General features: G+C 49.8%; 1 protein-coding gene across 1 annotated transcript in view; it reads left to right on the top strand.

Annotated features, from left to right (window-relative positions):
- The window catches only part of PALD1 (phosphatase domain containing paladin 1), a 119,758-nt gene extending 107,210 nt beyond the window's left edge, over nucleotides 1–12,548 (top strand). The window contains exons 19-20 of the mRNA XM_029060453.2: nucleotides 4,039–4,194; nucleotides 10,483–12,548. Coding sequence (XP_028916286.1) covers nucleotides 4,039–4,194; nucleotides 10,483–10,632 — 306 coding nt within the window. The 3' untranslated portion in view covers nucleotides 10,633–12,548. The remainder of the gene's footprint in view (nucleotides 1–4,038; nucleotides 4,195–10,482) is intronic.
- Nucleotides 12,549–16,346: the final 3,798 nt, after the last annotated feature.

Below are 16,346 nucleotides of genomic sequence, written 5' to 3'. Positions count from 1 at the left end.
ATGAAGACCCTACCAGTTGATATTTTACCTGCCTTGCCAAGGTGGGATATGCCAGCATTTCACATTCACAAAGGGCTTTTCAAATGTTTTAGTAGTTAAGGAGGTATGGTTGTCCCCATTTCTGAGCAGGGGAAATGGTGGCTCAGAGAGGGTAAGTTTCTTTTTTCTTGTCCCTCCGAGAGTCAGGATTCATGCTGGGCTCTAAACTTCAGAGCCCCTGAGGCTTTACTAAATTGTATACCAGCTGCTGAGATGTTGCTGGAATAATTCTATTGCAATAGTTGTTGAACTAAAAATGATTTGAGGTAGCACAGCGGTTTGTGGATCTGCAGCTAGCATGTTGAAGAAGAATCTGTCAGTCAGTGATATTTATTGAGCACTTACTGTGTGCAGAGCACTGTTCTAAGCACTTGGGAGAATACAGTACAGTGGAGTTGGTAGATATAAACCCTGCCCTTAAGGTGCTTTCGGTGCAGAGGAATGCCTGAACTTTATCTTTAATTTTTTTTCACGTTCAGTCATAGTTGGCAGCCTCCCACCTCACCACCCCTCTCCTCCCCCATCCCCTGTTTTGGCAGATCGCTCCTCACTTCTCCAGGTTTATGTCAGCCGGGGGTCAGAAGACTCTTGGAGTCTCTGCTGTCTTGCTGTTTGTTATTCACTGCAGGCAACTTGGTGGGAGAGAGTCCTCAGGTCTTGCTGTAGCAAGAAGACAGGAGCAGAGAGGAAATTCATTCAATAGTATTTATTGAACACTTACTATGTGCAGAGCACTGTACTAAGCGCTTGGAATGTACAAATCGGTAACAGATACAGTCCCTGCCCTTTGACGGGCTGACAGTCTAATCGGGGAAACAGACAAGAACAATGGCAATAAATAGAATCAAGGGGAAGAACATCTCATTCAAACAATAGCAAATAAATATCAAAATGATGTACATCTCATTAACAAAATAAATAGGGTAATGATATATACAGTTGAGCAGATGAGTACAGTGCTGAGGGGATGGGACGGGAGAGGGGGAGGAGCAGAGGGAAAGGGGGGAGAAGAGGGTTTAGCTGCGGAGAGGTGAAGGGGGGGATAGAGGGAGCAGAGGGAAAAGGGGAGCTCAGTCTGGGAAGGCCTCTTGGAGGAGGTGAGCTTTAAGTAGGGTTTTGAAGAGGGGAAGAGAATGAGTTTGGCGGAGATGAGGAGGGAGGGCATTCCAGGACCGCGGGAAGACGTGGCCCGGGGGTCGACGGCGGGATAGGCGAGAACGGAGGACGTGAGGAGGTGGGAGGAAATGACAGGCAGCTTTCAGAAGGAAGTTTGAGAAATTTAAAGCGAGAGGCCAGTGACACTGAGGATGACGGTTCAGAGGGAGCAGGGTTGATGCGTCCTTGCGGCCTCGGAATCAGGTCCTCGGGATGCAGCAGGCCTCCATTCTCTTTCACCTGTCAGAGAAGGGAAGACCTTCTCTCAGCAGATGAATAGGGAGAAACAGAATCTTCCCCCAGACCCGCATGGCGTGCCAGAGGGTTTCCAGCTGGGGCCCAGCTGTCGGTGAGGCAAAGCTTGTCCTCCTCCCTCTCCCCTCTCAGCCTCTTAGGCGGAGCTCTGCTTTCTTTCCCGCTGAGATGTCCCTTGGCCTGCCTAAGGGATTCGGAACCGGCGCCAAGTTTTCTCTCTCGTGGGCGGGTTAAAAGTAGCGGCTGTCCCTGCGAGAGGTGAAACCAAAGTTCACTGAAGAAAACTCACGATCCACACATCTTCATAATAATAATTGTGGTATTTGTTGAGCACCTACCCTGGACCAGGCACTGTACTAAACGCTGGGGTAGATACAAGCAAATCGGGTTGGACACAGTCCCTGGCCCTCGTGGGGCTCACGGTCTCAAATCCCCATTTTACAGATGAGGTAACTGAGTCTCAGAGAAATGAAGTGACTTGCCCAAAGTCACGTCTTCCGGTGGCCCTCGGCTTTGAGCCTCATTTTCAAGCCATCGAGAGGGGGATTGGCCTGGGTGCCTTCCGCCACCCATTCTGTGGTGCTGGAAGCCAATGATGATGATGGCATTTCTTAAGCACTTACTATGTGCCAAGCACTGTTCTAAGCACTTGGGGGAGGGGATTTAAAGTAATCAGGTTGTCCCACGTGGGGGGCTCAGTGGGGCGCTCAGTCTTCATCCCCATTTTACAGATGAGGGAACTGAGGCCCTGAGAAGTTAAGTGACTTGCCCAAAGTCACACAGCTGACAAGGATTAGAGCCCCTGTTCTCTGACTCCCAAGCCCGTGCTCTTTCCATTGAGCCACACTGCTACTCTCATGGGGCTCCCTCCCACACCTCTACTCTGTGAGATTTGATGTGCCTCCGAGGCACCCCGCAATGGGCAGATACCGTGCAATGGGCAAAGGGAAGCAGCGTGGCTCAGTGGAAAGAGCCCGGGCTTGGGAGTCAGAGGTCATGGGTTCGAATGCCACCCCTGCCACTTGTCAGCTGTGTGACCGTCGGCAAGTCACTTAACTTCTCTGTGCCTCAGTTACCTCATCTGTACAATGGGGATTGAGACTGTGAGCCTCACATGGGACAACCTGATTGCCCTGTATCTCCCCCAGTGCTTAGAACAGTGCTCTGCACATAGTAAGCGCTTAACAAATACCAACATTATCATTATTATTATACCTGAGCTTCATGGTTTTCTAGGAAAGCACATCTTGCAAAACTCAGATGTCACTTGTTTTAGATTTTTCTACAGTCAGAATAGAATGGTGCTCAGTTCTCCGACAGTCGGGGCAGAGGGAGTGGTGCACTGAGGCCAAGACCCTCAGTGAGGAGGACTCACCCTGTAGCTGTCACCCATCCTTCCTCTGTACATGGCGGGACGGAATATGAAGCCAAATAGGCTGGCGGCCACAGCCCGCCATCTTGCAATCCCCAGCGAGGTTCCGACCCTCGTGGAATGAAAGCGTGGACTGTTGCAGGCTGGAAGGAATCTGGTTGTATGAAGATGTGGATTGGGGTGATCAGGGTACTGGGATTTCAGTTCTGCGGTGCAGGGGGGTGGCAGGTTCCAAGTGCCCGCTGAGCTTGATTGTCCCTCCAGTGACCCACCCCTCCTTGGAGTCTGGGAACTTGACTTCCTCAAACCATGTTCTTTCCAGGCCTTCCTAAAAGTCCCCTCCTCCAGAAGGTCTCAGATTTATCCCTCCCCACTGCCTGTTGGTCATGCTATCTGATCAGCTCCTCGACCATCCTGATTTTATTGTTTGACTGGCATTAATTATTATTTTTTAATTATTTGCCTGTGCCTTAGTGTGCACATCTCTTCTCTCACTTTTAATTCTGCTCTGTATTGTATTTAGGAGCTTGCCGAAGATTGTGAGCTCTTTAAAAATCCAAGGACTCCATCACCCATTCCCCTTGTATGTTGTCTGAGTGCTCAGTACAGTGCTAGGCACACAGTGGCCCCTCATTAAATGCTGCTGACCCCGATATTGATATTTTTGAATGAGAAAATTGCGGTAGTTACCCAGCTCTTCCTACGTGCCAAACATAGAGAAGCAATGTGGCATAGTGGATAAAGCATGGGTTTAGGCGTTAGAAGGACCTGGGTTCTAATCCCGGTTCTGCCACTTGGCTGCTGTGTGACCTTGGGCAAATCATATAAATCCTCTGTGCCTCAGTTACCTCACCTGTAAAATGGGGATTAAGTCAGTGTGCTTATATTGGCTTATACCTTCCCCCATGGTTAGTATAATGTTTGGCACATAGTAAGCACTTAACAAATACTGCAAAAAAACCCCACTAAATGCTAAGCACTGGGGTAGATACAATACAATCAGATTGGGCACAGTCCACGTGGAACAGGGGCTCCAATCCAAAGGGGAGGGAGACCAGCTATTTAATAGGGGAGGGAGAACAGGTATTTAATCACCATTTTCCAGGTGGGGCCCAGAGAAGTTTAATGTTTTGTCCAAGCTCACACAGCAGGCACATGTCGGAGCCTGGATTAGGGCCTACTCTTCCCCCTATCCTTTATCATTTTTTCTTTTCTAGGGGAAGGCGGCCAAGGAAGAGCAGGAAGTGAGGACGCTGCAGCTGAGGAGCCTGCAGTACCTGGAGCGCTATATCTACCTGATCCTTTTCAATGCCTACCTGCACCTGGAGAAGAAGGGGTCTTGGCAGAGACCATTCAGTGTCTGGATGCGGGAGGTAAGAAGCAAAGGCCGGGGGGGAGTTCAGCCTTGCCAGAGGGGAGGGTGGCGAGCATAATACAGTGCTCTGCGTTCAGTAAGCGCTCAATAAATACGACCGACTGATTGGACATGGTTTGGGGTGTTTGTAGTGTCCCTAGCCTCGGGGTTGCTGTGAGATGGATTGGGGTGCCCCTGAGGAAGTGAGGTGCTGGGGTCCCCTCCTTTCATTTCCTTGTTGCCAGAGCCATGCCTGTCAGTAGCTGGAAATGGGGTCGGGGGAAGGTGTCTGTGCATATGTGTGTCCCCTGAGGGGTGGAGTCAAGGAGATGGCCTTGATGTTGGGGGATAAGGGGTGGTGGTCACGGTGAGCATAAAACTGCTGTTCCTGCCCGCCTCCTTTACCCCAGCTGAACGGTTGCAGCCAGGAAAACCAGCCACAAGGAAAGTTTCCGCCACAGGTGCAGGGAGAGACCAGTATATAGCTCACAGCAGTCTCAGGGACCAGCCACCTCTTCTGCCAACCTTCAGGACTCCCAGTTCACATGATTTTGGTATTTAAGCACTTACTATATGTCAAGCACGGTACTAAACTCTAGGGTGAAACAGGATAATCAGGGCCCACTTGAGGCTCACGGTCTAAGTAGGAGAGGGAGCAGATATTGAATCCCCATTTTGCAGATGAAGGAGCTGAGGAACAGAGAGGATAAGTAACTTGCCCAAGGTCACACAGCAGGTCTGTTTGGTTTCGAGCTCCTGTCGAGAGCTGAGCTGTCCTGAATAGGGAGTGGGAGCCCTGGAATTGTCTCTTTCTGCCACCTTCCTGTGAGAAGATGCCTGTAATAGTCATAATTGTGGCATTTGGTAAGTGCTTACTATGTTACAAGCACTGTATTAAGCCTTGGGATAGATCCAAGAAAATCAGGTCAGACACAGTCTCTGTCCCACATTGGGATCACAGTCTAAGTAGGTGGGAGAACAAGTAGAGAATCCTCATTTTACAGATAATAATAATAATAATGGTATTTAATAAGCACTTACTATGTGCCAGGCACTGTACTAAGCGCTGGGGTGTATACAAGCAAATTGGGTTGGACACAGTCCCTATGGGACTCACAGTCTTAATCCCCATTTTACAGATGAGGTAACTGAGACGCAGGAAAGTGAAGTTCACTTGATCAAGGTCACACAGCAGTCAAGTGATGGAGACAGGATTAGAACCCATGACCTTCTGACTTCCAGGCCCGTGCTCTATCCTCTACGCTGCTTCCAGATGAGGAAACTGAGGCCCTGAGTGTCTTGGTCCAGGTCACACAGCAGTCAAGAGATGGAGCCAGGGTTAGAACCCAGAATCTCTGACTCCCAGGCCCGTGCTCTTTCCCCCGTGCTCTTTCCTCTAGGCCACGCTGTTTCCCATCTCCCCAGCCCCTTCTCTTCCCAATCCCCACTGATACCTCAGGTCTGGGAGTCTGGGCTTCTGGACCTGGATGCAGCCTCCTGAAGGAGCTGGTCCCCCAGCTTCAGGGTCTCCCCACCACGGCTCTCCTATCTGTGGGACTGGCCAGTGTCTAGTTGTCAGCCTCCACTTCCCTCACGGGTCACCTCTGTCCCCCTGCCTGGCCAAGGAGACCCAAGCTAGCCCACAGCTGCGGGGAAGGATTACTCACGCCTCTGAGTAAGTCCTCTCAAGATTTCTCCTCCATGACGTATCTCACCCCCCCGGCGCCTCTGGCTGCCATGAGGGGCCTCTGGGCTCCCGGAAGGAGATGGCCGTCTGCACCCCCAATCCCAGGGGTGATCGCTGAGCTCCCTGGCCTTCCTGGCCCGGAGAGTTGTCAGGTCGTGCTGACCTCCTGCCTCGTCCATCTCGTCCCCGCTGCCGATGCCGCTCCCGTCTCTGGACTGTGGCTGGGCATCTCGCTGAGCCCGGTCCGTGCGGGTCCCATCTGCGAGGGGATCAGGGGTCCCATGGGATGGGGCTTCAAGGAGGCCACCCTGTCACCTCGCCACCAATCAGGCCAGGGTGGGTCCTCCTCCTCTCTCTCTTCAGCCTCCAGGGCCCTGGAGTCTCCGGACTCATCTCTCCCAGCTCCTTCTGTGGGGTTAATTGTTCGGAGGGCAGCAGGGTGGCAAGAGGCTCTGAGAGGACGGATGGCCTCGGAACCTGGGTTACAGTTGGATGGGGAGCTACTGTGCCCCAAGGATGCTGGCACCCCCCATTCCTGCGACTGATACGGCTGTGTCCAGAGGGCTCGGGGAGGGAGGGGAAGCCCAGACAAATGTAATTCTGTCCTCGGCTGCCTTGGGGATACCACAGCGAACCCAGGGCTCTGGGAGTCCGGAGTGTCCCAGTGCCTAGCCCCTCCCTTCTTCTCCCGTCTCCTCCAGCTGCAGAAACAGCTGCAGCGGTTTTCCGTTGACCGAGGTGTGGGGACCAGCGAGTCCTGCCAGTGGAATTTTCTGGCCGCCCGCACACCCCTTCTCCCCAGCCGAACTCCCTCGAGATGCCTGATCTCCCTTGGCCACGGCCTAGTTCCTCTCAGCTGGCCCTCTGCGGGGAGAAGGCCGGAACGGGGCGAACGTTCCCGGAAGGAAGAAGCGGCATGGCGTAGTGGATGGAGCACAGGCCTGGGAGTCAGAAGATCGTAAATTCTAATGCCGGCTCCACCAGTTGTCTGATGTGTGACCTTAGGCAAGTTACTTCACTTCTCTGGACCTCAGTTACCTCATCTGTAAAATGGGGATTGAGACTGTGAGCCCTGCATGGGTCAGGGACTCCGGCCAACCCAATTTGCTTGTATCCACCCCAGCGGTTAGTACTGTGCCTCACACATAGTAAGTGCTTAAATACTATTATTATTATTATCATTACTGTCCAGCCCACCTCTGCCTCTACACCTTGGCTCCTCTCGACCTTCCCCATCCTGCAGCGAGCCACGTGGCAGCCAGGAGAGAGCTCGTGCCCCAGAGACCACAGGGTGGGAGTGAGCCCAGCATAACTCCTGTCATCCCCAAAAAGGAGGCAGAGACAAGGACAAGAAGCAGCAAGACCTAGGGCATAGAGCACGGGCCTGGGAGTCAGAAGGATGTTCGTTCTAACCCGACTCCGCCACGTGTCTGTTGTGTGGTCTTGGGCAAGTCACTTCACTTATTTGTGCTTCAGTTACCTCACCTGCACAATGGAGATTAAGACCGTGAGCCCCACGTGGGACTGGAACTGTGCCTAACCTGATTACCTTGTATTCATTCATTCAATAGTATTTATTGAGCGCTTACTATGTGCACAGCACTGTACTAAGCGCTTGGAATGTACAATTGGGCAACAGATAGAGACAATCCCTGCCCATTGACGGGCTTACAGTCTAATCGGGGGAGACAGACAAAAACAATAGCAATAAATAGAAAATACGAAGAGGGAGGGCATTCCAGGCCAGAGTATCTACCCCAGTGCTTAGCCACTATGCCTGGCACATAGTAAGTGCTAAAGAAAACCACAATTGTTATTATTGTTATTATTTGGTTAGGATGGGGAGGAGTCAGATCTGTTTTCAGTAGCGCACGTTGGGAATCATCTCATGGCACCCCAAGGATTGTGGCGGGGGGTTTGGGAGGTCATCCAGGCCACCCCCTGCCTCTTAATCCCTGACATGTAAGAGTCTCCTGATGGTTCAGACTTCAGTGGATGGAGATTCTGCTCCCCCGGCTCCTCTGACTCTCCCTGGCACTCCACTGGGTCAAGAGACGTTTTCTACAACTAGCATAGATCCTTCTTGCTGGATCCAAAGCCCATTTCCTCTTGCTCTGTCCTTCATGGAGATGGAGAACAGCAGAAACTGTGGCCGAATAAGGAGGTCATTTCATCAGTGCTCATCCCCACCCACTGTTCCGGGTCCAGGTAGGCAGGGAATCTCCTCAGAACCCCCTCTAGGAAGGGGACGGGGGAAAGGCTAAGCTCCCTGGGGACAGGAGTCATGTCTTCAGGTGTGTTGAACTGTGCTCTCTCAAGTGCTGCTTAGTATAGTGCTTTGCACACAGTAAGCACTCAGTACCATTGATTGATTGCTTGGAGATAATCCAGAGATAGGGGCATAGGACCCCAAGTGGCTTGAAGAGGGTCGGATGTTTGGGTGGTGGTGGAGTCGAGAGGAAACTCTTTCCTCTTTGCAACTTTGCTCCTTTAATGTCAATCTACTGTATCTCGATCTCGTCTATCTCACCGCCGACCCCGTGCTCACGTCCTGCCTCTGGCATGCAACGTCCTCCCTCTTCATATCCGACAATTATTCTCTCCACCTTCAAAGTTTTACTGAGGGCACATCTCCAAGAGTCCTTCTCTGAATAAGCCCTCTTTCCCACGTTTCCCATTGCCCTGATTTGGTCCCATTATTCACAACCTCCCTCAGTCCCACAGCACTTATATCCACATCTATAATTTATTCGTTTATATCAGTGTTCATCTCTCCCTGTAGACTGTCAACTCGCTGTGGGCAGGGAATATGTATACCAACTCTGTTGTCGTGCACTTCCAATCACTTAGTACAGTGCTCTGCACAGAGTAAGTCCTTAATAAATACGATTGATTGCAAACAGATTGACTCCACTCTCTAGCAGAGTAGCCCGTTGGCCACAGCAAACCCTTCTCCTACACAACAGGAAAGTTTCATGTCCTTACACAAGGAGGAAAGGGACAGAGAGGACAATGGGGTCTATCTAGGTCTGGTAGGGGACCCAACTCCACCCTGCAGGTCACCTGGTCCACTGAGCCGGGTCTTGTCCAGTGCAACTTATTCAGTCATTGAGTACTTTCTGTGTGCAGAGCGCTGTATTAAGTGCTTGGGAGAGTGCAGTACAAATGAGTTGATAGACGTGTTCCCTGCCCACATAGAACTTACTATCTAGAGGAGGAACTAAGAGTCTAGATGCAAGCTTACAGCCTAGTACAAGGAGTATGGGATTGGGAATCAGGACACCTGTGTTCAAGTCCCAGCTCTGCCACCAGCCTGCTGGGTGACCACAGGCAAGCCACGTGACTTCTTTTGGCCTCAGTTTCCTCATCAGATGAAGATGAGCTTCGTGGAGAACCCCATGTAGGACAGGGACTGTGTCCAATTTCATAACCTGTATCTACCCCAATCAATCAATGGTATTTATTAGTGCTTACTTTGTGCAGAACACTGCACTGAATGCTTGGGGGAGTAAAACATAACAGAATTAGCGGATATGTTCCCGGCCCATAATGAGCTTACAGTTTAGAGGGCCTGGGGCTTAGCACATAGTAAACATTTAATAAATGCCATTATTATGATTAATGGTAGGACTTCAGAGTGGGGGAGGGCCCAGGATTGGGCAGGCCAGCTGTGAGGCGAGGGAAAGCCTGCAGGCGAGCCAATCATAATTACTAGTGTAAAAAATGGTTCAGGGATTGTCTCTCTTTATTGCTGTATTGTACTTTTCCAAACGCTTAGTACAGTGCTCTGCACACAGTAAGTGCTCAATAAATATGATTGAATGATCTATCCCTGCAGCTGTGGTACAAATGATAGTGATACTGTGGTCACCAGCTCCTCCAAGAGGTCTTCCCTCCTTTCCTCCTCTCCCACTCCCTTATGTGTCTCTCTAACTCGCTCCCTTTATTTATCACCCCCCACCTCCAGCCCAACAGCACTTATGTACATACCTGCAATTTATATTAATGTCTATCTCCCTCTCCATTTATTCGTTCGTATTTATTGAGCGCTTACTGTGTGCAGAGCACTGTACTAAGTGCTTGGAAAGTAAAATTCAGCAACAACAAGAGACAAGCCCTGCCCACAATGGGTTCACAGTCTAGAAGGGGGTAGATAGACATCAAAACAAGTAAGCAGGCATCAAGAGCATCGTTATAAGTAGAATTATATCTCTCTCTATATATAGAGAGAGATATATATATACACAAATCAGAACAAGTAAAACAGGCGTTAATATAAATAAATAGAATTATAGATATGTATATAGACACACAAGTGCTGTGGGGAGGGGGGTAGAGCAAAGGGAGGGAGCCGGGGCGAGGTGAGGGGGCAGGGGTAGCTGAGGAAAAGGGGGGCTTAGTCTGGGAAGGCCTCCTGAAGGAGGTGAGCCTTCAGTAGGGCTTTGAAGAGTGGGGATAAGATTGTAAGTGCATTGTGGACAGCGAATGTGTCTGTTTATTGTTACATTTTACTCTCTCTAGAGCTGTGCCCACAGTAAGCGCCCAATAAATTTGACTGACTGGTCTGGTAAGCCCCTGCCTGCTCAGTTATTTCCTCAGCCCTTTTCCATCCTCTTCCAGGTGGCAGCCAAGGCCGGCATCTATGACATCCTCAACCAGCTGGGCTTTACTGAGTTCGAGACCACGGAGGATCAGCCTCTTTCACAGCTGCGCTACCGCTGGAAGGAGCAGAGCCTTGGCCCCATGCCCTTCCGGGGGTCCTTAATATAGGAAGCCCGCCCTCTCTCTTCCTTCTTCCCTTCCGCCTCTCCTCCCCCACCTCCTCTGTCTCCGGTGGCCCTGCGAAGCACCTTGGGAAGTGGCACATGCACAGATGTGGGTGTTGCATGTGAGAGAGAATAAATGAGAACTGCCTTAAAAAAGGGACTGATTTAGGGGTCATTCAGACGTGATAATCTCTATTGCAAAGGAAGTCCTGACACGAGAGGGACATTTTATGGACACCTTTCCCAAGAGCTCTGCTGTCTGCAATCCCTCTGGATCAGGCCGATCTTTTGTTTCTCGTTGGGCCGTGGTCTGCTTGCCATCCTGCATCCCCCAGACCCGCTCTTCCTTAGTGCCTTGGGGTGTCTCGATCATTTCAGTGCCAGAGTTTCATCCACCCCTGCCGTATTAGGCTAAGGTTATCTTCTTGGATATGTGCGCATGTGTGTCCGTGTGTGGCTGAGTGTATGTATTTATTACCCCGATTTTGATTATTGCTCTGTTCTCCATCGTCACCTCCCACAGGCTCAAGAAAAGACCCACCCTTCCCCTTCCTTTCTCCCCTTGCTTGGCACGGGGCTCCCGTTGCCCCCACCATTGCTCACTGCTCCTGCTGAGGCCGCTGGGAAGAGAACGCTGAGGTGTCCCAGCGTGGCACCTCCCTAGAGGCCGGCTGTGACGGGGAAAGAAAACAGAATGAAACAACTCTCCCAGGTGGAAGGAACAGATACAAACAGACCAACCCCTGAGGAGAATCCAATGGGGAGGGCCCAGGGAGAGGGTGGAGGTGTCGATGGAGGTAGTTACACCCCCGGGTCCCCTTCCATTGGCGGTGGACGGTCCGGAGAAGGAAGATGAGGAGGCCGGGGATGTCGAAGGCACTGGAGGAGGAAGGAAGCCTCTCACTTACCTGAAGAGAAAACCCTTCGGGACCAGGCCCCCACCTTGCCCCTCCACACCTGTGCTGAGTCCCTGAGAAGCATCTCACAGGCCCACCCGGCACAGGCCACCCCGAGAATTGATCTTTCTCTTCATGTGGGCTGGTCCCATCACCTGAGAGCTTCCCGTCCCCTTCAGGCCTCTCCGTGGGCTGAGGTGCTGCTAAGTGAATTCTCCCATTGGGGAAATGCCAGGTACCCGGCGGAGGGTGTGATGGGACAGTCCAGGCCATGGAGCATGGGCTAGTGCCATCTTTGGAGGGCTGGTCGGGAGGCCTGCAGGTGGCCTGTGGTCCCGCTCTGTCTTTTACTAACAACCATCATCCGACGGGAGAGGAAACGTTTTCTTTCTTCGCCGGCAGTTGGGGCCCAGTCCCGAAAGGACCCTGGGAGCATATTTGAGTAGTTGAGACAGCTACAGGAAAATATTCGTTCATCAAACTGATTTGCTTTCTTTTTTTTTTCAAAATTTTTTTTCTCTTTTTCCCAAAGCATACTGTGGGGCTTTGAAACACTCGGGCTCATTCTTTCTTGGCACAAGCTTCCTTTGACAAACGTGAATAGTTTATCTTGATTTTTGCAGGGGTTGGAGAACCAATCCTGTAGACGTGATAATGGAAAATATTTGTCTCTGCTGTATTTTCTTTGTAAAACTACTGTACATCTGTGTGCCACCTGTAGATTTTTCATGTTTTGCATGTTTTCTTTTATTTTTTTAATTTCTGCACGAGTAGGGCATGATCCAGGTTTCAGAGCTCAGAGCCAAACTGAAACTTCCAAGTTCTCATCCTGCTCCTGACCTGCCCTCTCTCCCCAGGACCACCCACTCCAATTCTGCTGTGGCCTTTGGCAAGTAACTTTACCTCTCTGCCTCAGTTTCCACATCTATAAAGTGGGAACAATACTTGCCTACCTCACAGGGGTGTTGTGAGGGTTAATTCTCTTATTTGTACAGGCTTAGAGCAATAAAAAGTGCTAAATGATTGTTTTTGTGATTTCCCTCCCCTTCCCCTTTATTGTTGACAGAGAGCCCTTTCAAGGTAATGTTTACAAGAGTTGGTTTTTTAACTCCAGCTCTACCGACCTATACCCCATCCCCACAAGGCCAGGCAGATGCTAAAATAATTGAAATCCACCATTCTTTCTGACCATATTAAGTGCCCTTATCCAGACGACCCTTTAAGAAGGAATCGGCAGGGTGCATCGAATGCAGGCAGCATTAGTGCATGCAGATATATCTGGAAAAAAAAACTTAGCGGTGGCCAGTCAGCTGCTCACCATGCTGAAAGGCAGGGCAGCTGCAAGTCCAAAAGTGAAATGACCCCCCGACACTGATTTTTAAACAGAGTGGCACTTGTCTTATCCCAACTGGACTATTGCATCAGCCTCCTCGCTGATCTCCCTGCCTCCAGTCCATACTTCACTCATGTTTTCATCACTCAAAAACTTGCCCATTCCTCTCTGCATCAAGCAGAAACTCCCTATCACTGGCTTTAGGCATTCAGTCAGTTCTCTCCCTCTGACCTTTTCTTGCTCCTCTCTTTATGCTCCAGTTTCCACTCTTTGCTCTTTTCAAGCCAATTTACTGTGCTGTGTTCTTGTATCTTTCGCCAGTGATCTCTTGTACAGTTCCTCCCTTCTATCTGGAACTCCACTCCGGCAGACCACTGCTCTCCCCATCTTCAAACTCTTCTGTAATCACATCTCCTCCAGGATACTTTCTCTGATTAATCACCCATCTCCCCAATCTGCGTGCTCTTCTACTGCCACTTCAGGACTTTCATGCTCCCCGCAAGGACTTGGCTGCTTAGCTCTCTCTAGCACAGCATTTTCTTATTATTTTAATAGTATTTCTAAAGTGCTTACTATGTGCCAGGCACTGAACTAAGGGATGGGATAGATACCGTCCCTCTCCCACATAGGATTCACAGTCTTAATCCCCAGTTTATGGATGAGGTAATTGAGGCACAGAGAAGTGAAGTGACTTGCCCCGGGTCACACATAGCCGCCAAGTAGCAGAGCTGGGGTTAGAACCCAGGTCCTCTGACTCCCAAGCCCAAGCTCTTTCCACTTGGCCACACTGCTTCTCTTCTGTACTTCTCTTCAAACTTGGTTGCTTTCCTCTACCTATAGTGTATTTTAGTGTCCACCTCCCCTGATAGATTTCAAGCTCCTTGAAGGCGAGCATCATGTCTACAGATTCTTTTGCACTCTTCCAAAATGTTTAATACTGTGGTCTGCTCAGAGCAAGTGCTCAATTAATATTGCTGATTAATCAGACCAGGCTTCCTGGAAGGGGTGGGTTTTTCAAAGCTCACTATCAAGTTGTCAGCAGTTCCAGGACAGTGGCTTTCTACAGAAGTGAACCACGCTAGAAATTGAAACCTTCTAGCTTCACTTTTGGAGCTTCTGTGGGATTCACGATGCTGAAATGCAAGCTTTCTCTGCAGCCAGTGGGTCACCGGTTGGACCCTGAGGGCAGGGAGGGATGGTCATGCCAGCAGCTGCCCATGGGGGACACAGAAGAGAAATCAACGAGGGTTCCAGTCACTGTGGAGTTTCATGGTGGTGGAAGGAGATGGCCACGATGGATTTGAGCCTATGAGTCTAGTCATTAAACACTGGAGGTACTTGGAGTATTCCAAAACTGGGCTGGAAGCTAGGGTGGTAGAGATATTAATTCTGAATGTTTCAACAGGAACATAAAGGCCTAGTGGAAAGAGCACAGGCCTGGGAGTCAGAGGGCCTGGCATCTAATTCTGGCTCCACCACTTACCTGCTGGGTGACCTCAGTCAATTCATTTAACTCTCTGCCTCAATTTCCTGTAAAAAGAAGATTTTATACCTCTTCTCTCTCCTGCCTAGACTGTGAGCCCCAGGTGGGACAAGGACTTTGTTCAACCTGATTATCTTGTATGTACCCCAGTGCTTACAACAGTGCTTGACATATAGTAAGTGCTTAAGTATCATTAAAAACAAAAAACAAAAAAACCCCTCACATCTCCAAATGGGACCCTTCACCTGGGGAATAGAGCCTGATGTCAGGATTTCCCTGTTTCTGCTAATGAACATTTTTCCCAGAAATCTTCCTACTTTCCCTCGCCTGGAAAGGGATTTGAGGGAGAGACAGTGAGGAGCCCTCTGGAACAGCAATCAGGAGAGAGTGAGGGACTGGCTGTGGGCCCATCTGTGACTTGCTGGGTAACTGAGGGCAAGGATCGCAATCTCTCTCTGAGCCCCCATTTCCCCAATTATAAAATGAGAGCGGTCCTTGTCCCACAGGAAGATTGTGAGGATCCGATGAGAGCGCCAACATGGATGTGCTTTGGACATAAAAGGAGCCTTCGTGCAGGCAAGGCGTGCCGTGGGCCTGTTTCTCCTGGTTTCCCGGTTCACTTGGGAGTGAATGTTCAATCATGGAATCTCCTTCTCTGGAAATTAAATTAAGGGTCTGGAGCGATGATTAAAGTGCAGTTCTGTCTTGAGGGCTTCAGGGACCGAAGGGTCTCCTGGAGCCTGTTGAAGCTCCGTGGTTTACGATTCTGTGATGTTAAAATCCCCAAATTTGCCACACTCGACTTTTAAGCGGTTTTCCTTGACCCCACAGAGCTGTTTGTTTCCTGTGACTCATGCTGAGTGGATCATCTCTTCTTTCTTCACGTCTTTGGGTTTTGTTCTGCCACATCATCTCAGCTCACTCAATTTGCTCCTCACTTTCACCCCCCTCTGAAGACACAAATGCATTCAGCCCCTTCTGCCTCCCCAGACCCTTTACATTACAAAGGGGCATTTCCCCCAGGTGACTCTTCTCTCTGGAATTTTTTTGGAGAGAGGGACTTGGGGTTTATTAGAAACTGGTTTAATCAGTTGATCCATCAGTGGGATTTACTGAGTTGGTGCTTTTAGCAGAGTACCTTGGGAGAGAACACAGAAGTAGTAGATACAATTCCTGCCCTTAAAGAGATTCAGTCTTTAACGATCCCCAAGGGGATTGTCTATGGGCAGATAATCTGTGTTAGAGTTCCACATGAGGAGGCGGTCCAGGTGATTAATCAACCAATCAATATACTTATTGAGCGCTTACCTTGTGCAGAGCACTGTTCTAAGCCCTGAAAGAGTACAGTAGAGTGGGATCCCTATTCTTAAAGGAGTTTACAATCTAGCTGGGGTAACAGAAGGAAGGGTTTTTAGGAGAGTTTTGAAAATGGGAAGAGCTAGGGTCTGGCAGATTTGAAACAGGAGATGCAAGCAAAGTCAAGGGTATAGAGAAAAGGTGGAGACCAAAGAGTTATGCACATATCTATAAATTATATATTACAAATTATTTCTATTTATGTCTGTCTCCCCTTCTAGACTGTAAACTCCTTGTGGGCAGTGAGCATGTCTACCAACTCTGTTGTATTGCACTTTCCCAAGTGCTTAGTACAGTGGTCTGCACACAGTAAGTGCTCAATAAATATCAACGACTGATGGATTGATTGATGAGACAGAAGGCTAGCATGGTGGGAGTGAAGAGTGTGACTTGGAATGCAGCAGGTGAAGAGAGTGGAAAAGCAGCATGGTCTAGTGGATCGAACACATGCCTGGGAGTCAGAAGGACCTGGGTTCTATTCCCAGCTCCATCACTTGTCTGCTGTGTGACAGTGGCCAAGTCCCTTCACTTCTTGTGCCTCAGTTACCTCATCTGTAAAATGAGGATTAATAATGTTGGTATTTGTTAAGCACTTACTATGTGCCAAGCTCACTTCTAAACGCTGGGGGAGATACAAGGTAATCATGTTA

Source organism: Ornithorhynchus anatinus, chromosome 3 (genome assembly GCF_004115215.2).
Source record: "Ornithorhynchus anatinus isolate Pmale09 chromosome 3, mOrnAna1.pri.v4, whole genome shotgun sequence".
Lineage (NCBI taxonomy): Eukaryota > Metazoa > Chordata > Mammalia > Monotremata > Ornithorhynchidae > Ornithorhynchus > Ornithorhynchus anatinus.
The sequence above is the reverse complement of the archived record's forward strand: the minus strand, read 5'-3'. Positions and strand labels throughout refer to the sequence as shown.